Source organism: Rhinoderma darwinii, chromosome 9 (genome assembly GCF_050947455.1).
Source record: "Rhinoderma darwinii isolate aRhiDar2 chromosome 9, aRhiDar2.hap1, whole genome shotgun sequence".
NCBI lineage: Eukaryota > Metazoa > Chordata > Amphibia > Anura > Rhinodermatidae > Rhinoderma > Rhinoderma darwinii.
In genome coordinates, this window is record NC_134695.1 from 72,388,470 (window position 1) to 72,410,540 (window position 22,071).

General features: G+C 41.2%; 1 protein-coding gene across 8 annotated transcripts in view; it reads right to left on the reverse strand.

Annotated features, from left to right (window-relative positions):
- Positions 1 to 9,916: 9,916 nt before the first annotated feature.
- TEAD1 (TEA domain transcription factor 1) overlaps positions 9,917 to 22,071 on the reverse strand; it is a 158,308-nt gene continuing 146,153 nt past the window's right edge. For all 8 annotated transcript variants that reach the window (XM_075838139.1, XM_075838133.1, XM_075838135.1 and 5 more), the window contains one exon: positions 9,917 to 20,266. In XM_075838139.1, the coding sequence (XP_075694254.1) occupies positions 20,153 to 20,266 (114 nt within the window). In that variant the 3' untranslated portion in view covers positions 9,917 to 20,152. The remainder of the gene's footprint in view (positions 20,267 to 22,071) is intronic.

Sequence of the window (22,071 nt, forward strand, 5' to 3'; positions counted from 1 at the left end):
CTCTTAGCCTGATTAGCAGCATATATGCTACAGTTTTCCCCATTAACTTCAAGAAACCTTTTCTTACCACTGACCCTACACATAGGTTTGCAGCCTTTAACCATAGAGTAAAAGATCTGCATCGGAGCTGTATATGCAAAACAGTAGAAAATAAGACTATTTGCAAGTTTGCTTTTTTATTTACTTAGATACATTTATTCAATAAATAAAAAAAGTTGTTGCGAAAATGCACACATCCTAAACGCCATAGGTGATGTCTGATTGCTGGAGCCCCCACTGATCACAAGAATGGGGGTACTGAGCCTCCTGTTCCTCTTCACAGCGCAACTGCAGCGTGGAGGAGTTTGAACAGGGCTGTAGGGCGCATGCTCCATCGACATTCCATTAAAAGTCTATGGGACTATTAGTCAGCAGACCTCATTTTGAGCTTGCTCTTTCTGAGCTTGGTGGTTTAAGTGGCTTGTGAACTAAGTGGAGTTCTAAAACCGGAGTTGAAAAGAGGAGTTGAAGCCCCAGTAAGTACTCTTCTTTTCTTTTACTTTGACAATTGTTCGCTGTTTTGGTATAACTTGGATAATGGATAGCAAGATTGAAGGTTTTCTTCAGTGCACAGTTTGCCATATGTATACACGACTGGAGCCGGAGTTCCAGGGTGAATATCTCTGTGGCAGATGTGAGCATATTGTTCACCTGGAAGCTCGCATTAGAGATCTGGAGGAGCAGAATGCAACACTGAGGATAGACAATCTTGAGCTGAGCTTGCTGCTCACGGAGCATGCAGTTAGTGGGTTAGAACTGGAGGGTGAAGACATGGGTGACCAGGATCAGGTAAGTAGCTGGGTTAATGTAGTTAGGGGCAGTAGAAAGGGGTCAAAGACAAGGAAGGCCGATCCGGTTTCTGGCATTCCAAGCAAAATTGCCAGGTTGGGTGATGATGCGAGGGTGTCAGTCTCAGAAAAGGCAGCCCTAGTGGATACTGATCTCCCTAACAGCCGGGAGAACAGCCCAGCTAGTAGTCGGCGGGATGGTAATGCAGGTAAGCCAAGACAATTGATAGTTGTAGGGGATTCTATAATCAGGAAGACGGATAGAATAATTTGTCGCCAAGACCGCCTCAACCGAATGGTTTGCTGTCTCCCTGGTGCCAGGGTTCGGCATGTGGTGGAACGGGTGGACAAATTGCTGGGAGGGGCTGGTGATGATCCAGCTGTTGTGGTCCATGTCGGTACTAATGACAGAATAAATGGTAGGTGGAGGAGCCTTAAGAATAATTTTAAAGAACTAGGCTACAAGCTGAAGGGAAGGACCTCCAAGGTTGTATTCTCAGGAATACTGCCTGTGCCATGCGCATCACAGGAAAGACAGCGGGAGCTCAGGGAGTTAAATGCATGGCTTAAGTCTTGGTGTAGAGGAGAAGGATTTGGGTTCCTAGAGCACTGGGCTGACTTTTCATTGGGGTACAAACTGTATTCTGCAGATGATTTGCACCTAAATGGAGGGGGTCCGCTGTGCTGGGGGAGAGAATTCTAGCTGGGGTGGCGGAGTGTTTAAACTAGGGCTGAGGAGGGAGGCCAATGTAGGAAATAAAGGGGTAGTTAGGTTCGAGAGGGGTCAGACTATATTGGTGGGGGGAGAAACAGACAGTGGGGAGAGGACTAGACAACAAGATAAGGAGATCCTTTCGTTACAAAACAGCAGTGAAAATAAAAAGGCCCAAATGTCAAATAATCACATTTCTGATAGTGAAAGTGAAACATTTAAAGGCAAGTTAAAGTGTATGTTCACAAATGCCAGAAGTCTAGCAAGCAAAATGGGGGAGCTGGAGGCCTTAATACTGGAAGAAAATATAGATATAGTTGGTGTTGCTGAAACATGGCTGGACTCTTCACATGACTGGGCTGTAAATCTACAGGGTTTTACACTGTTTCGGAAAGACAGGGAAAATAGGAAAGGCGGTGGTGTATGTCTGTATGTGAGAAGTGATATGAAGGTGGTGGTGTATGTCTGTATGTGAGAAGCGATATGAAGGTGAGTGTAAATGAGACATTAGAGGGTGAAGACTGTGAGGAGGTTGAAACCTTGTGGGTGGAATTACAAAGGGAAATAAACACTGAAAAAATTACTTTTGGTGTAATCTATAGACCCCCCAATATAACTGAAGAGATAGAAGGTCAAATATATAAACAAATGGAGCGGGCTGCACAGGCGGGTACTGTAGTGATAATGGGAGATTTTAATTATCGGGATATTAATTGGTGTCATGGTTCGGCTTCAACTGCAAAGGGGAGACATTTCCTCAACCTGTTGCAGGAAAATTTTATGGGCCAGTTTGTGGAAGACCCGACTAGAGGTGAAGCTCTGTTGGATCTGGTCATTTCTAATAATGCAGAGTTTGTTGGGAATGTCAATGTTCGTGAAAACCTCGGTAACAGTGATCACAATATAGTTACATTTTACCTATACTGTAAAAAACAAACGCAGGCTGGGAGGGCAAAAACATTTAATTTTAAGAAAGCCAATTTCCCCAGGATGAGGGCGGCAATTCAGGATATGGACTGGGAAGAACTAATGTCAAATAATGGGACAAATGATAAATGGGAGATTTTCAAATCTACTTTGGGTAATTATAGTGCAAAATGTATTCCTATAGGTAACAAGTATAAACGACTAAAATTAAACCCCACATGGCTTACACCTTCTGTGAAAGGGGCAATACACGACAAAAAAAGGGCATTTAAAAAAAATACAAATCTGAGGGTACAGCTGTAGCCTTTGTAAAATATAAAGAGCTTAATAAAATCTGTAAAAATGTAATAAAATCAGCAAAAATACAAAATGAAAGGCAGGTGGCCAAGGATAGTAAAACAAATCCTAAAAAATTCTTCAAGCATATAAATGCAAAAAAGCCAAGGTCTGAACATGTAGGACCCTTAGATAGTGGTAATGGGGAGTTGGTCACAGGGGATCAAGAGAAGGCAGAGTTACTAAATGGGTTCTTGCGCTCTGTATATACAACAGAAGAAGGAGCAGCTGATGTAGCCGGTGCCGGTGCTGAGGAGCTGATGTAGCCGGTGCCAGTGCTGAGGAGCTGATGTAGCCGCTGCCGGTGCTGTTAATATATCAGTTGATATACTGAATTGGATGAATGTAGATATGGTCCAAGCTAAATTAAATAAAATAAATGTACACAAGGCCCCGGGACCAGATGGGTTACACCCTAGAGTTCTTAATGAGCTTAGTTCAGTTATTTCTGTCCCCCTTTTCATAATATTCAGAGAATCTCTAGTGACTGGTATAGTGCCAAGGGACTGGCGCAGGGCAAATGTGGTGCCTATTTTCAAAAAGGGCTCTAGGTCTTCCCCGGGTAATTATAGACCAGTAAGCTTAACATCAATTGAGGGGAAAATGTTTGAGGGGCTATTGAGGGACTATATACAGGATTATGTGACAATAAATAGTATTATAAGTGACAGCCAGCACGGTTTTACTAAGGACAGAAGCTGTCAAACCAACCTGATCTGTTTTTATGAAGAGGTGAGCAGAAGTCTAGACAGAGGGGCCGCTGTGGATTTAGTGTTTTTGGACTTTGCAAAGGCATTTGACACTGTCCCCCATAGACATCTAATGGGTAAATTAAGGACTATAGGTTTAGAAAGTATAGTTTGTAATTGGATTGAGAATTGGCTCGTATCCAGAGGGTTGTGGTCAATGATTCCTACTCTGAATGGTCCCCGGTTATAAGTGGTGACCCCAGGGTTCAGTGCTGGGACCACTATTATTCAACTTATTTATTAATAATATAGAGGATGGGATTAATAGCACTATTTCTATTTTTGAAGATGACACCAAACTATGTAATATAGTTCAGACTATGGAAGATGTTTGTGAATTGCAGGCAGATTTAAACAAACTAAGTGTTTGGGCGTCCACTTGGCAAATGAAGTTTAATGTAGATAAATGTAAAGTTATGCATCTGGGTACGAAAAACCTGCAGCTTCATATGTCCTGGGGGGAGCTACGCTGGGGGAGTCAATTGTTGAGAAGGATCTGGGTGTACTTGTGAATCATAAACTAAATTTCAGCATGCAGTGTCAATCAGCTGCTTCAAAGGCCAGCAAAATATTGTCGTGTATTAAAAGAGGCATGGACTCGCGGGACAGGGATGTAATATTACCACTTTACAAAGCATTAGTGAGGCCTCATCTAGAATATGCAGTTCAGTTCTGGGCTCCAGTTCATAGAAAGGATGCCCTGGAGTTGGAAAAAATACAAAGAAGAGCAACGAAGCTAATAAGGGGCATGGAGAATCTAGGTTATGAGGAAAGATTAAAAGAACTAAACCTATTTAGCCTTGAGAAAAGAAGACTAAGGGGGACATGATTAACTTATATAAATATATGAATGGCGCATACAAAAAATATGGTGAAATCCTGTTCCATGTAAAACCCCCTCAAAAAACAAGGGGGCACTCCCTCCGTCTGGAGAAAAAAAAGGTTCAACCTGCAGAGGCGACAAGCCTTCTTTACTGTGAGAACTGTGAATCTATGGAATAGTCACCGCAGGAGCCGTCACAGCAGGGACAGTAGATGGCTTTAAAAAAGGCTTAGATAATTTCCTAGAACAAAAAAATATTAACTGCTATGTGTAGAAATTTTTTACTTCCCCTTTCCCATCCCACTTCCCCTTTCCCTTTCCCATCCCTTGGTTGAACTTGATGGACATGTGTCTTTTGTCAACCGTACAAACTATGTAACTATGTAACTATGACTAACGGAAATAGTAGTGTTGTACTTGACGGTCATCATCCGTCCCACAGACTTAAATGGAGCAGCAGCGTGTGCTTGACCTCAGTCTTATTCAAACGCCTCCGGTCTTAGTGAGGAGAAACCCCCGGTCTAGTCATTTGTGGGGGTCCAAGTTATGAGACACTTATATCCTGTGGATAGGTTAAAAATGTCCTTGGTGGGACAATCCCCAATTTTTATCTCTTCGAGCATACACGTACCTGTTAACTATCTGAGGCTCCGATCTCACGTCCAGGTTTGGCGCGTATTCCAATTTGTTTATTAGTAGTGTTCTGGCTGAAACCACTGACCACGTCCTTTTAGATGGTTTCTTAAAAAATCGTCTCCAGTGACTTATCATTTGATATGGCAAGACACGGCAGTAAAGAGCTATTGGCTGGTATGAGGCAGAAGACATGCCATACTTGCTGGATTTTAGAGCATTCATTAACCCCTTCCTCACATTCAGGGTGGGGCTTAAACTTTTGGTCTCCTGTTGCAGACAGGGCTCCTACTGCAGCCAGTTAGCTTACAGCCAGACACCGTATTGTGAGGAGGGGGTGGGGGGGGGGGGAATGGCTGATCTCCTGGGCCATAGAGAAGACTTTTATTTATATATAGGATCAGAAGACAGCCTGAGGAATCCCAGGGATTTTTTTTAATGGTTTTGTGTATTTTCTACTATTAGCGTTCATTTTAAAGTAGCACACAGTGTTAACACACAGTTCATAAGAAACTGAGCGCTAAATTTGGTGACTTATTTTTTTATACGGTGTTAAACTGCGTAATCGTTCTTTTTTTAGGCCGGTTTCCCCTGCGAAGTCTTCATTTTGAGGGTGTAATTTATAGAACTTTTTACATCAAAATTTACGTTGTTGCGTGTGCATAAAAAGTTTCATGAGTTCACTTACCTGTCAGTGATTTAATCAACTGTTCATATCACTGGCTGGATTCAAGTTCCCAAAGCTGGTCCTGCACCCGACTCATACAAGCCTGGTCATAGAAACGTGAATAGTTGTTTCAACCATCTGCTTCTTGCTTTACCCATATAGTGTCTGTATTCTCAGTACCTTAAAGGGGCTTGAAACATTTTTTATAATTAAAGCTATTGGGAAAAAAAAAGTACACTCGGAATTTAAATCTTCAAGGGGGGGGGGGGGGGGTATTCTTTCTATGCCAGAAGAATTGTGACTCTTGTGCTCTTTAAGATAGCATTTCAGATGCCAGTCTTAATCTAAAGATTCTCTGTCACCACATTATAAGTGGCCTATATTGTACATGTGATCGGCGCTGTAATGTAGATTACAGCAGTGTTATTTTTATTTAAAAAAACGATAATTTTTGACAGTTATGACCTATATTAGCTTTATGCTAATGAGTTTCTCAAAGGACAACTGGGCGCTTTACTATATGACCAAGTGGGCGTTGTGCAGAGGAGTGTATGACGCTGACCAATCAGCGTCATACACTTCTCCCCATTCATTTACACTGCAGATGGCGATATAGCTAGATCACTATGTGCAGCCACATACACACACAAACATTACTGCAGTGTCGTGATAATTAATATACATTACCTCCAGCCAGGACGTCATGTGTATTCATTCTCCTGACCACTTCTGTAGCGTCTCTGTGATTTACAGCACAGCACAGCGAGATCTCACTGTGAATGACAGCTTACAGCGTAATCTCACGAGACTACGCCTGCTATGCTGTAAATCAGAGACGCTACAGAAGTGGTCAGGATTCTGAATAGACATCACGTCCTTGCTGGAGGTAATGTATATTCATTGTCCGGACACTGCAGTAATGTTAAGGTATGTGCACACGATAACTGCATCTACGTCTGAAATTACGGAGCTGTTTTCAGGAGAAATTGCTCGTACTTGCATTTTGTGCGGCGTCCATTACGGGCGTAATTTGGAGCTGTTCTTTATTGAAGTCAATGAAAAACGGCTCCAATTACGTCCCAAGAAGTGTCCTGCACTTTGACGAGGCTGTTATTTTACGCGCCGTCTTTTGACAGCGATGCGTAAAATTACAGGTCGTCGGCAAACCCATTGAAATGAATGGGCAGATGTTTGCCGACGTATTTGAGCCGCGTTTTCAGGCGTAATTTGAGGCGTAAAACGCGTAGTTTACGCCTGAAAATAGGTTGTGTGAACCCAGCCTTAGTGTGTGTTTATGTGGCTGCACATAGCGATATAGCTATATCGCTATCTGCAGTGTAAATGAATGGGGAGAAGTGCATGACGCTGATTGGTCGCTGATTGGTCACCGATTGGTCATAGTCATACACTTCTCTCCACAACATCCACTTGGTCATATAGTAAAACACATCAATTTGTTCATTTAGAAACTCATTAGCATAAAGCTAATATAGGTCAAAAATGATCGTTTTTCTAAATAAAACACTGCTGTAATCTACATTACAGCGCCGATCACATCATGTACAAGATAGGCCACTTATAATGTGGTGACAGAGACTCTTTAACTAAATCCCCCCCCCCCTTGTTTGTATTTTGCACCGTTCTCTTAATACAGCCTGCAGTGTAAAGAAGGGAGGTTTTCATTATGGCTGTCATGGCTACTTTCATGTTCTTGTCTATATTTATTGACAAACTTTTTCCTGTAGCCTAGAATAGATTTAATATAAAAGGGAGATTCTAGTAAAAATATAAACGCTTCGGTAAAATGTTCCAGGACATAGCCATGGCAACCAGAATGAAAACCCGGGCAATTATATGTAAGACAGCGCACAGATTTTGCCGCACGGTACACTACCACCGAACAGCCCCAGCATGTATGGGCACCCTTTAGTTTCATATGGGAAAATTTCCCTCAAAGCTGACTAGCATTATGGCAGCAGGACCGACCGGTTTAGTGCAATACCATAAGGCTGGGCTCAAATTTCATCACTTAGCCTATTACACCACAATGGAATAGAAACAAAGCAATGAAGAGGAGACGAAGTGTAGACTTTCAGCTTTAATTCAAGGGGTTTTACAAAAATATTGCATTAACCAGTTAGCAATTACAGCCATCTTTTACATAGTCCCTCCATTTTCACAGGCTCAAAAGTAAGGCTGGGTTCACACGACCACATTAACGTCCGTAATGGACGGACGTATTTCGGCCGGAGGTCCCGGACCGAACTCAGTGCAGGGAGCCGGGCTCCTAGCATCATAGTTATGTACGACGCTAGGAGTCCCTGCCTCTCTGCAGGACAACTGTCCCGTACTGTAATCATGTTTTCAGTACGGGACAGTAGTTCCACGGAGAGGCAGGGACTCCTAGCATCGTACATAACTATGATGCTAGAAGCCCGGCTCCCTGCACTGAGTTCGGTCCGGGACTTCCGGCCGAAATACGTCCGTCCATTACGGACGTTAATGTGCTCGTGTGAACCCAGCCTAATTGGACAATTGACTGATAAGGAGGGAACAGACTGCACCCGGCCATGAAACTACTTATTTCATGACAAACTAAGGAGTTAAAAGGTTTGGAGTTTTTCCAAAGTGTTGCATTTACAGTTTTTGGCTGTTTAGCTGCTCTCTTGTCAGTGCAAGTGAAGGCGGCCGGCGTCAGGCTGGAAGACAAAGCGATCACAGAAACAGCAGGAACTTTAGGATCTGCCAAATCAACTATTTGGTACATTCATAAAAAGGAAAGCACTGGTGAACTCAGCAACACCCAAAGACCTGGAAGGCCCCGGAAGAGAACTTAAGTGGATGATTGCAGAATGATTTCCTTTCAGATCTAGCCAAGTCACTCGCACTATAGAGGAGGTCGACGTATCTGTGTCAGAGTCTAGTCAAGAGACGCTTCAATGACTGTAAATAGAGCGTTTATCTCAAGGTACAAACCACTGGTAGCACCGAAGAACAGGAAGGCCAGATTAGACTTTAGATGGTTTTTTTAGTAAAGATGCCCAGTCCTGGAAAGATATTCTGGACAGATGAAACCAAGACTAAGGAGCCTCACACACGAGCGCGTTTGGTCCGAGATATACGGTTCGTATGTCGGCCGCATTTCCCGGACCGAACACACTGCAGGGAGCCGGGCTCCTAGCTTCATAGTTATCTGACGGCAGGTGTCCCTGCCTCGCTGCCGGACAACTGTCCCGTACTGTATTCATGTTTTCAGTACGGGACAGTTGTCCCACCGTAAAGAAAACGGCCCATCGGAACAGAACGCCGTTTTTTCCATTGCAATCAATGGGCAGATGAATGGAGGTGTCCAGCTTCCGATTTTTCGAAAATAGGCCGTGTGAACATACTTATATTCATTTTTTTTTTTTAATTTCTCCAATTATTTTTGCACCTGTGAAACTAGAGGGACTATGAAAATACCGGTTAATGCAAGATTTTTGTTGAACCCCTTGAATTAAAGCTGAAATTCTACACTTCAATCACATCTTCATTGCTTTGTTTCAAATCGATTGTGGTGATGTGCAGAGGCTAAATGATAAAGTGTCCCTATCCAAATACTTCTAGACCGGACTGTATAAAATATCGAATAAATTATTTAAACCTGTTAACGCCAGGGCTACACCTAAACCTTTTATAGCGGTAGATTGATTTCTAACAATTGAATGACCGCTTCAGTCCACAAAATTTGCATGCAACTCAATGTATTAATTTGCACTGCAGCTGTAGCTCAAGAGTTAAAATCAATCTGTAGCACTAAAAAATAAATAAGTCTTGGTGCAGCCCTGGACGAAGGGTCACTTTACACGGCCTTTTGAAAATGAGCGCCGCTCAATGAGACTTGTGGATCGGTGCTCGGTTGCTCCTTTAACAAGGGGTTATAAATCGTTAATGTATTGGGGGGGGGGGGGTGTGATCTTTACTACGATCGTTCGTCCCCAAAGATTTCCGTTATGTCTGCAGCACATTTCCGTTAATATCGGGAGATGCGCTGCTGACTAGCTACCATTTTATTGGCCGATACGATCAGCTGATGAATGAGCGTTTACGGATCGTTGCCCTGTTTACACATTCATATGAACGCTCATTTTGGATTATTTGCCTGTGTAAAAGGCCTTTTACCCCACTTAAATTGGTCTTATTGGTTCGTATTTTTAATCGCCCCCCCCCCCCACACCTTCAAATAACTCAACAAAGACTAGAACAATTTAATGGTCTTTTATTTTCAATTGATACTGTATGAATACAAAGTTTCTAAAAAGCTACAAAAAGTCTACCACTGTCAAGAAGGCATCAAAATCTGTCACTTTGCAAAGACATTAAAACACCTGCAGTAACCGACACAAAAATAGCATTTTAGAGTGATGAAATAATTGCACTTAACTGTCATAGATATTAAATCACACATGTACCGCCAGAAAAGCTAGAATACAGTTTGTTTTTTTTAAATTCCTTAAACAAAGCACCTTTTAAAAAAAATACAAATAAAAAAAAATCTCCACACAAACCCTATAATTTCATATTAACTATCTCTCTAAAAGATAAATTCACTTTAAAGCCAACACATTTTTTTTTTGTTTTCTGTAACAAAAAGGTACCAGTACCTACACAAAGACAATAACAGACTGGAAAAAAAAAATTGTAAAAAATAAAATATTAAAACTTGCTAAAGGCTTTGACTGATATTGGCGGAGATTGAGAATGATACAAAAACATTAAAAACATCTCGGTGTTGTGAATTATTAGGATAATGTAGGTCAACAAGGCAGCTTCTTCAACAAAACCGGCAGCAGTACAACATTAACCACTGACCATATATGAATATGCAGAAATCACACAACCAGACTTTTTTTATTATTATTATTTTTCTTTTTTTTTTTTTTTTTGTACAATACAAACATAAGGTGACATTTTTAAACTTTTTCTTAGAACTCCTCTACAATGTGAACAAATTTTTATGGCAACAGTTTTGTTTTTTTACACACACAAACATAGTAATATTGAAGCAGTAAAGGCTATCAGGTTTGTAAGATTTATAAAATTCTTTGTCTTTTCAGGCACATTTTAGATTTTTTTTTTTGTATTATCCCCCACCCTCCCCCTCTTTGTCTAGCAGTCTGAATACTCTAGAAGTGGGGGGAAATGCAGCTGTAAAACAGAAAATACGAGACCCCCCCCCCCCACACCCTTCTCCCTCCTACCTGACAAATTGGGGTTCAATTCAACTGTTAAAATTAGGGTTTATCTTAATGACAAATAGGGGGAGGGGGTAAACAAAATACAGACCGGTTTATTTAGAAAATACTAAATGTCTGTGGTCAGCCGTATGCTTCCCCTTTGACTAAAGAGGAATACTTCACCCCGGGGTCAGACACGTATTCCATTGTCACAGGGTGAATAATCCAATAACCATTTTATTTTTTAATTTTTTTTACCCAAAACCTGTATCTACGCAACATGTTATGACAACAGAAATTACTTCCATAGGAAGAATCTCAACTACTATTTTTTTTTTTTATATATTTTTCTTTTTTTTTTCATTTTAACATCACAGTATATGTTTTCTCTAGTCATTCGCTTGTACTGACAATGTAAACCTTCATTCTTGGATAGTGTGGGTGCAAGAAAAGTCTGAATGAAATGTTTCAGCAGTCAGGAAAAAAAAAAGTCAAAAATTAAATACTTAGTCAGGCAGTCAGTCCCCTCAGTACATTCTGGGTAGAAGATAAATTTAACATGTAAGAATCTCCAGTAAATACAGGAGTCCTTGAGTCTTCCTCTTATGTCAAGTTGTTAGAAAGCTGCTTAAACTATTGGGGATTATCAATAAATAATGGAGGGTTTTTGAGAATAAATTCTACCTGTTGAAACAAATTAAAAGGCTACGTGAAAGTTGTAAAGTTTTTATTTTTATTTTTTTAATAAAGTGTATTACTGTGTTAAAACGTTGTAAATACGTTATTAAATTCTTTAGCTTTTAAGATACAGCTGCTCTGTATTCTCTATACACAGCAGCTGTATCTAGCACTATTCACTGAATCAGCCAGTCCCGCAGACTGGACAGTCTTAGTGACAGCATGTCCTGCATGTCTGACCGTTCATAACTTAGATGTGATACAGAGACACGCTGGACCTGCTGTCACTGAGACTGTCCAGTCCGCGGGACTGGCTGATTCAGTGAACAGCGCTAGATACAGCTGCTGTCCGTAAGATACAGCTGCTCTGTATTCTCTGTAACGTAAAATACATTTTATTAAAAGTTTTGTACTAAGTTTATTAACACATACTAAGGCTTGGTTCACACCTGCGTTATGTTCCGTTCTTCTGCTCCATCACAGGAGCAGAACAAGGGACTATCGGAACCAAGGGTTCAGTTGCACAATGGACACCGCCGGTTGGCAACGGATCCCATTGACTTTAATAGTTTCCGTCGGTGTGTCCGTGATTTTACCGGACACAACAGAGCATCTCCGGTAATCCCTGCCGGATCTGCAACGGAGGCCCCTAACAGCCTCAGATCTGAACGAAGCCTAATACACATTTTGATTAAAAACAAACACTTTCAAACATTTACATAGCCGTTAAACAAGACATAACATTTTATAGATATAATCTACTTAAACGGTGCAGTCATTGTGTACGTTTATCCTGTACCAATCCTGAATTACAGGAAAAGTGAGAGATACAGATAAGTCATGTATGTACACCGTGACTCCACCAGCAGAATAGTGAGTGCAGCTCTGGAGTATAATACTGGATGTAACTCAGGATCAGTACAGGATAAGTAATGTAATGTATGTACACAGTGACTCCACCAGCAGAATAGTGAGTGCAGCTCTGGAGTATAATACAGGATGTAACTCAGGATCAGTACAGGATAAGTAATGTAATGTATGTACACAGTGACTACACCAGCAGAATAGTGAGTGCAGCTCTGGAGTATAATACAGGCTATAACTCAGGATCAGTACCGGATAAGTAATGTAATGTATGTACACAGTGACTCCACCAGCAGAATAGTGAGTGCAGCTCTGGAGAATAATACAGGATATAACTCCGGATCAGTACAGGATAAGTAATGTAATGTATGTACACAGTGACTCCACCAGCAGAATAGTGAGTGCAGCTCTGGAGAATAATACAGGATATAACTCCGGATCAGTACAGGATAAGTAATGTAATGTATGTACACAGTGACTCCACCGGCAGAATAGTGAGTGCAGCTCTGGAGTATAATACAGGATGTAACTCCGGATCAGTACAGGATAAGTAATGTAATGTATGTACACAGTGACTCCACCAGCAGAATAGTGAGTGCAGCTCTGGAGTATAATACAGACTGTAAATACATTACTTATCTAGTACTGATCCCGAGTTACAAAGTGTCTACCATTTATGTACATGAATTTATATGTTAACTAAAATATTGCTCAACTCTGGACATAGATGTAGTTATGAGTTTAGTCCATGTTCAGCTTTTGGCTACTGCGAAGGTGGAGGTCTTACATGATGCAATCTTGTATGCAGAGAGAGCGTGATTTTATTTGTCCAACTAAAAATTTTGCTATATGTTGTGCACTAATGGCTGATGAGCTGCAATCTCCTAATTGATTTGCACTTTTTGACACATTTAAGGTAATTGTATGCAAATAAATTATCCCATTGTATTCTATGGACTGGGAAATATGCAAATCAGGGAAAGCATTTCACTAATCTCTGTTCATTCATGACTTTTCCCACCTTAAGTCACAACTGTTGCACAAATCGTTGGTGTCTAAAGGGGTTTTTACACTGGTCGATTATTGGGCAGATGAGCGTTCATCTGCTGATCGTATCGTTTTAAAAAAGTGAAATATTATCTGTGTCGGCAGCACATCTGGTGTGTAAACAGGGAGACGCGCTGCTGCCATGATAATAATGTATGGGGACGAGCGATCTGAGTAACGACCGCTCGTCCCCATCCATAGCTCAGTGTGACAGGAGCAAACGAGCGCCGATCAACAATGTCTTATTGATCGGCTTCCGCTGCACCGGCCGATGTAAAAGGCCCTTATGACATTCAGAATATTGGTCAGTCATTCCTGAACAGCGAATCTATCACATTATCCTTTGCTATAGGATCACAACATAATCATTGCGTAACCAGGTTTGCCGTTCTAGGAAAGCGGAGTGACAGCCAATCAGTAACTAACAATTTTTAATGACTTGGGAGAGGAAGACTCGAGGACTCCTTTACTGGCAGATTTCTTTAATTATTATTTTAGGGTCTATGTTATCAGTCTACAATTGGGATATTTTTTAAAGAAAAAATAAATTCTCCCTTTAACTTTGCAGTAACTGTGCTAGGGTGACTTTAAGAAGACGCCCATGGAAAGGCAACTAGTTTTAACATTGATTGAAAGGCATCAGCTTAAAAAGATATAAATATATAAATGGATACCGTTCTAAGTAGGCTGTAGATATCCTAACACCCCTAGGTGTCATACAAGTCACTGATAAGGCATTCTGGCCAAGTATTCAGAGCTGGCAAATGCAACCAACTTCAAAGTCCACGTCCACCCCTATATGAATGTTAACTACGGCTCTAACGCTCTGCTGTACGGCCCGCCATAACCCTACAACCATGGCATCCGTCCTGACCAGTTATAGCGTTCACGTAATGATCAGTTTAATATACCTTATGACTTTGTCTTAATCCATCCAACCGAAAGGCATTACGGTGATCTGTGTGTGATTTTTGGTCTTTTACAAATTTCTATAATATTTTATTTTAGTTTTTACAGCACTTTTATAAGCTGGAACGTCCAAAATCAAAGGCACATTCAGTCTCAGTTGCAAAAAATCTTTTGGTCAGAAAGCAGCTACAAATCTATCTAGAAACCCCCTTTTTGTATTTGTAGGTTTTGAGGGATTTTTTTATTTTTTATTTCTGTTATGAATATTGAACGTTGACCAAGGTACATGGCTGTATCAAAAAGACTGAAGTTATAAGAACAAAAAATAAATATAGGCTTCAGAACGTCACACGTTTAAAGTCTGAAAATACACAGTAAGATAAGTGTGAACATGTAACTATATCAAAGGTGTGAAATACGTTTTCTATTGAATCGCTGTGAATATTGGCACACACTAGAAATGATTACAACGGTGCAGCATTGTTTATGTGAATACCGGCTAGTGTGAAGCTTATGTCCACCTCTGAACACCATTTTACAATTCATATGTACCCCACCTATACAGATGAGTGACTTTGTAAATATATTACAATACGTATCTGAGTTACAGCCTGTATTATACTCCAAAGCTGCACTCACAATTCTGCAGGTTTCATAAATGTACATTTCCAGCGTACCCTGCTTGTTCAGTGTCTGCAAAAAGCTTTCAGTAGACATGTGTAATCTTTACACCGGACAAACTGGAGTCATCTGATATAGGGAAACGAACGGTCCCCCTGCATTGTAGGAACTCTGTCTATCCGTTAGGAGTGTGTCTGTCAACAAGCTTCCTGACTGTTTTCTGATCGCAACAAGTAGAACTGACCGCAGTTCTGAGCCAAAAGTGTCGGTTCACACGTTGCATAAATACTGCGGACTTCGTTGTGGAAAAGTCGCAGCAAATATGATAAAAACAAATCTCATGCACATGCTGCGTAAATACAGGGTGAAAAAAAACGCTCAAAAATTGACCTGCGGTTCAGAATTTTCTCGCAGCATGTCAATTGTATTTGCATAAACGCTGCTTATTTGTTGCGAGTTATCCCCATTGAATTCAATGTGGAGGTAAAACCCACGTCAAAGAGCAGTTGTTGAATTTGTTTTGCAGCAGGTTCGAAGCAATTGCAAAAAATGCAACTCAGAAAAAATAAATCTTATACCCAGAAGTCTGTGTTTCTTCCTCCAGCGTGGCCTCCTGGGATGCCGTTTCATCATACGTGACCGCCGCTACAGCCAATCACAGGATGAAGTGGTCTCCTGTGATGAAATGTAATCCCAGTGGGACTGGACTGCTAGCAGGCCGGCGAAGTGCTGCAGTTTTCCACAGCGGACATTGTCGAAAAACGGCACCACAGTTTGGTGCAGTTTTTCAACCGGAGTTCCCTGCGGCGCACAGGGTGGGTATGCTGCGTGCTTTTACGCAGCGTATCAGCCATGTGTCAACCTAGCCTAATACAGGCTGTAACTCAGTCCAAGTTAGGTAATAAATGCAACTCAACTTTCTTTAGAGATCTATACATAAAATGGTGTTCAAGAGGATCATAAACGTTTAACCTGCTCCATACAAGTGGGTTAATAAGTTTCTGTAACACCCCATGTTTTATCTCCGGTTTACCCGTGACTTCCAAGTTGTGGAGGCTGACGATTAAAGGGGAACAAACTATAATGACTACAAATGTTTAGCAGTCAATAACAAATGACAAAAACTCTAAAGAGAACTTTTGGAGGGCAGGTTTATAGATGTATTTATTTTTTTACGCTCTAAGGCACTGCATTTGGAAATGCTTTGGCAGCTTTGAATAATCTAAATTACAAGTTGATAGATGAACTTCTTCCAGCTTATAAAAGCGCTCACAGTTAGAGGACACTTTCAGGAACGTTAAGAGAATTTAAGGCTGTCCCAGAACCGACTACAGGCTGTAAGATGCCATGTAAAAATACTTCATCACAAAACAGATGCCCCTTTCCCTAAGAACTGCGTAGAAAGAAAGAAAAACAAAAAGGCAGGACACAATGCACCAGTTTGTGGCTTTTCTAGATTTTTTTCTTTTGATGCTTCAACCAGTATGTCTGAATTATCATTGAAAAGGTCATCAATACATAACATAGAAAACAGTCATCTTTCAAAAAGTAGTGTCTCAAAATAAAAAGTGCTTGAAACGATCGGGAACAAACCCGAAAACATTTGTTTTTGTTTTTTTATACAAAGGATTACACTTGTCTCAGAATCAGGCGGTTAGTGTTATAACCTCATAAAATAATAGATCCAGAACTGAAGTGAAATTATTCTGCTATGATGGGAGCGATTAAAAAAAACAAAAAAAAAAAAAACAAACCCCAATGACATGGTCTCTGTCCAGCATTGGGAGCCAATTGGTAAAGTAAAGGGGGTTTTACATGGGGCGATTATCGGGCAGATCATTAGTTCATATAACGCTAGTTGCCGATCAATGCCCTGTGTAAACAGGGGAACGATCAGCAGATGAACGAGCAAACGCTGGATCTGCCGGTCGTATAGTTTTAAAAAAGTTAAATATAGTTGTTGGCAGCGCATCTTGGTGTGTAAACAGGGAGACGATCTGCCGATATGATCATAATGTATGGGGACGAGCGATCCGAGTAACGACCACTCGTCCCCATCCATAACCCCGTGTGACAGGAGCAAACGAGCGCCGATCAATAATGTCTCGCTTATTGGCCGGTGTAAAAGAAATCCAGGAAATGCATCATGGGAGTTCTTCAGGGCTGGTCAGGTTGTGATTAGCCTTTAGGCTCTGTTCACACGCAGTAGCAAAATACATCTGAAATTACGGAACTGTTTTCGCCTGAAAACAGCTCCTGATTTTCAGACGCTTTTTAACAACTCGCATTTTTCGCTGCGTATTTTACGGGCGTTATTGGAGCTGTTTTTCAATGGAGTCAATTAAAAACGGCTCTAAAAACGTCCCAAGAAGTGACATGCACGTCTTTTTACGCGCCGTCTTTTGACGCATAAAATTACACCTCGTGGGAACAGGACATCGTAAAACTCATTGAAAGCAATGGGCAGATGTTTGTAGGCGTAATGGAGGCGATTTTTCAGGCGTAAAACGCCCGATTACGTGTGAACATACACTTAGACAAACATGATGCATTGCTGGTTAGTAAGGCTCTTTTCACATAGCGTTTTAACACTTTGGCATATGTGCCTGGAAATCTCCCACTGCGTAATCGTGCGTATCCATAGGGCCACATTTACCCAACTGATGCCAATATAAGCTTTTTTTTTCTTATTATTGTATAGTGAAATAGTCTGCTGCACGTATACAGAAGCATTACACTAAAAAACATGCTGCAAATTATATCATGGGAGCCCATAGGTCATATGTCCCTGTATACAGTGGACATATTGTAATTCTGGAAATTCTCTTGATGTATATACCTCTGACAGAAGGCTCAAATGTGGTGTGAACAAAACCCAAATTGAGGGCGGTCCCAATTGGAATCCAGAAGGCCCGGGACTACAAGTCACCTAGCCTTAGAAGATCCTTACTATGGTAAAGTCAAGCATACAGGGGTAGATAGCTGCTGAAGAGCCAATATTTCCCTTACCTATGGGATAAATGGGAGAAGCGCATTATCTTCCCTACATGACCCGAGCCTGATGGCATCTGTCTATATGAGCAATTTTCTCCAGATACATATTTTGAATGCTCCAGGGTTTTATTTGACCCGGTTATTCGGTTTTAACTTCTGCGCATAATGAAAGCAGAAGGTGCCAAATAATAAGTCATCAATTAGGAGGTCAGATGTCACTTCTAAAACTTGTTGGCGATTTTCCTTATTCACTTTCGATATATATCTAGTATATTTAAACATTTATTAACATTCACACATGTATCTGGAAGAGAGGGGATAATAAACTCGCTTTACAAGGGCCAATCACGCGGTAGAACCATGGAGCCTGTACAGCAGCACACAAAGTCCCTACAGTTCCGTATTGCGGAGCCTTATGCATTGTGAAGTAGCCCTTAGTTGCTTAAAGGGGTTGTCCGCTACTGGGCAACTGATGACCTATCCACCAGTATATGATCGGTGTGGGTCCGACATCAGGACCCAGCACCGATCAGCTGCTCTGGCTGCCTGCGGGCACCGGAAGTTATTGCACAGTATGCAATGTACAGAGCCAGAAGCAGTTAGCCTCATACATTGCTGCAGAACTACAGCTCTGTTCCTATTCACTTGAACAGTTCTGCTATTCTGTGACCGGAGCCAAATGCTTCCGGCATGGACGTGCGGTGCCCGGAGGCAGCTGATCGGTGCGGAGTCCAGGTGTTGGACCCTCACCGATCATATATTGATGACCGATCCGGCAGATAGGTAATCAGTTGTCCGGTAGTGGACAACCCCTCTTAACCCTTCCTGTATCAAATAATCTGATTAAGATCTTTATCCTTTTGTTTACCTTGGTTGCGCCATATAAGCCAGTCTTGGGGTTTATTCAGGTGTGGCAGAGAACATATTTGTGTACCATGTGGATTTTACCCTTGAAAGGGTAAAATCTGCAGCGAAAAGCTACAAAACGTCTGCAACATTTAGGGCTACAGATTGCAAATTTGAGGGCATGCTGCAAATTTTTCACTTATTTTTCTTTTTTAGCCATATGTGAATAGGGATAGTAAAACCTCATTCACTTGTATTGAACTATACAAACAAATCTGCCCGGTCTGACTGTAGCATTATAATATGATACAAAAAAAATCCAATAAATATAACATTGTGTAGTGTTCATTCCCTCCCGTAAATGTATCAACTTCTAATATTTTTCTATCAGCAGACATAATTTCACTCCGCTCTGATAAAATATGAGGTTTGTATAAAAAAAAATATCTAAGACAAAAAAAGACATTTTTGTAAGTCCACATAAAAAACAAAAAACAAAAAAAAGATTTATTGCAAAATAAGCCATCTTTACTAAACTAAATCTTTGTATTAGTACAGTACATAGTTTCTCTTTTAAATACACTAGATATGATAATTACAAGGGCTGGTTTATAGACTGCAGTACCGATTTTCTTTTAAAATAGTGTTCTGGACTAAAAGATTAGCGAAAACCAGAAAATAAAAAAATTCTAAAAAACCTCCCGCCTCATCATTTCAGGCACATCTGAAGAATAGATCATTTGGTTTTGAACAGAAATTTTTTTTTTCTTTAAATAATTTAGGTTCTTACATTCGTCCTTCTGCATTTCCCTCAGGTAGTTAGAAAGGTTAACATTTTAAAACGTCTGTTTACATTCATACATTTTAATGTAAATCCTTTATAGGCTCTTTTTTTTCAATGATATTTTTTTCTTAAAATTCCTTTTAAATTTTAACAATCACCACACACTCAAAAGTCTACTTTAAGTAGCTGTGGCACCATTAACCAGGTCACTGCTGGATAACCGTGCTGTGCATTCGCTCTGCAAGGCAACAGCAAGTCTTCCCCGCACCGGAGTTTGACTTTTTCCACAGTTATTTTTTTCTTTTTTTTTTTTTTCTTTAAGAAATCTTTACAATCTGTAAGGTTTCACAGATATAATTAATTTATAAACATATTAGAAATGACGTCACAGAAATAAACAGAGCGGAGAAACGCTGGGTGGCCGTAGGCGCTGCCACTAGTGTTGAGGTTTAGTCAGTGTCCGTTGTGAAGTTTTTAGTGTGTGTCTTTAGTGTACGGAGTGAATGGCAGAGTCTACATTCATTCTTTTACCAGCCTGTAGATATGATGCTGCGCTCCATGTTCGCTGTTTGACACTTCAAATACACATGCCATACACAGTAGAGTTTCCTGCGTATCCCTGTTTGTTACAACCTTGAAATAAAAAAAATGAAAGATAATTATTGCAAAATTTTAAAAACAAACAAGAAAACAGTCCATGAGCATTGGCCCCTTTGACACTTGATCATAGGCCCTGTTCACACTGGTGTTATGGCTTCCGTGTTTGCAGAATCCAAGATGGCTCTGGCTCTGTTTTGATGACCAGTTTCACAAATCTATTATGACCTCCCCTCTCAAATAAATAGGTTTTCCAATCTTATGTAAATAATGCTTAATTGCTATATAAAGAAATAAAATGTTCTACAACTTTAGCCCACATTTATCAAGGTTTTTGCACCTTTAACGCCTCATGCACCCCACCTAGCCCGTAATCACTGCTCAGGATTACAGACACGACCGGCCGCTGACGGCAGCTGACAGCCACCCGCATTTTCGGCCCGTGCTCCCATACAAAGTATGGGAGCACGGACCATAAAAAGCAAAAGATAGGACATGTCCTTTCTTTTGCGGAGGCTTTCTACGGCCCGGACACCTTCCCGTGTAGAAGTGAATTGGTCCGTAACTACGGACCGCAATTATGGGCAAATTCTATGGTTGTGTGTATGGTGCCTAAGTTGGTGCGTTTTTATCCAAATTAGTGTCTAATCTACTTTGCAACATATTTCGTAAGCATTTGCGCCAGACTTTAGAGCCATTTGCACCATGGTCTGCAGTTTTTAAAAGTGGGTGTGGCTTACTGCTAGGTCATGATTTTGACACAATTCTGAAATGCAACTGTAAAGGATCTGCCAGACACAGCTTCTTTGTCGACGCCCGTGGTTAATCAGCCTGCATCTGTGCCTAGGTCTGTTAGAGTGACTCAATCTGCTACCACTCAGGCTGGGAGGCTGAGGAGTGGGAGAACCTATCACAGCCTGGCCAGACGGTTCTAGCTCCCGCCCTCTGTCTATTTATACCTTCATTTCCTGCTGGTCTCTGCCTGTGATTCTTTCCTGTCTCTGCTGCTATCATTATTGACCTCTGCTTCATATTGACCCTGGCTTTACTGACTACGCTCCTGCTCTGCGTTTGGTACCTCGTACACTCCTGGTTTGACTCTGCTCGTTCACTACTCCTGTTGCTCACAGTGTTGCCGTGGGCAACTGCCCCATTTCCCTTCGCTTCTTTGTACCCTTGTCTGTTGTACACATATTGAGCGTAGGATCCGTCGCCCAGTTGTACGCCGTCGCCTAGGACGGGCCGTGCAAGTAGGCAGGGACTGAGTGGCGGGTAGATTAGGGCTCACCTGTCTGTCTCCCTACCCTGTCATTACAACAACTTTTTTTTAAAAATAAGAAAAATTTGCATCTCTACTCCACATAAGCTAAAGCTAGGCTAACTTATTTAGTCTAGGCCCCATGCACATGACCGTAAAAAATCTCCGCAATTACGGAACCGCCCGGTTCTATTGGCCACGGACACCTTTCCGTATCGCTACGGATAGGTGTCCGTGCTGGGAATTATGGAGCATGTACTACTTTTCATTTTTTACGGGCTGTGCTCCAATACTTTGTATGGGAGAAAGGCCTGATTACAGGCACGGCCGTGTGCATGAGGCCTTAGACATTGGCTAAATTGACGAGACTTGATAAATCTGGGCCTTTGTTTAAATTCCTTACCATTTTCAAGATAGATGTTTGCCATCAGTGAATAAGAACACTTGTTTACATTCAGAGGCAGCAAACCTGTCCCCTACCTAGTCCTGTTCTCTGCTGAGAAGTGGATACAATTGTATCTAGTCTATACTCTGTGAGCCAAATAGCCTGGACTCCAGACTGATACATTGTAGCAAACTGCCA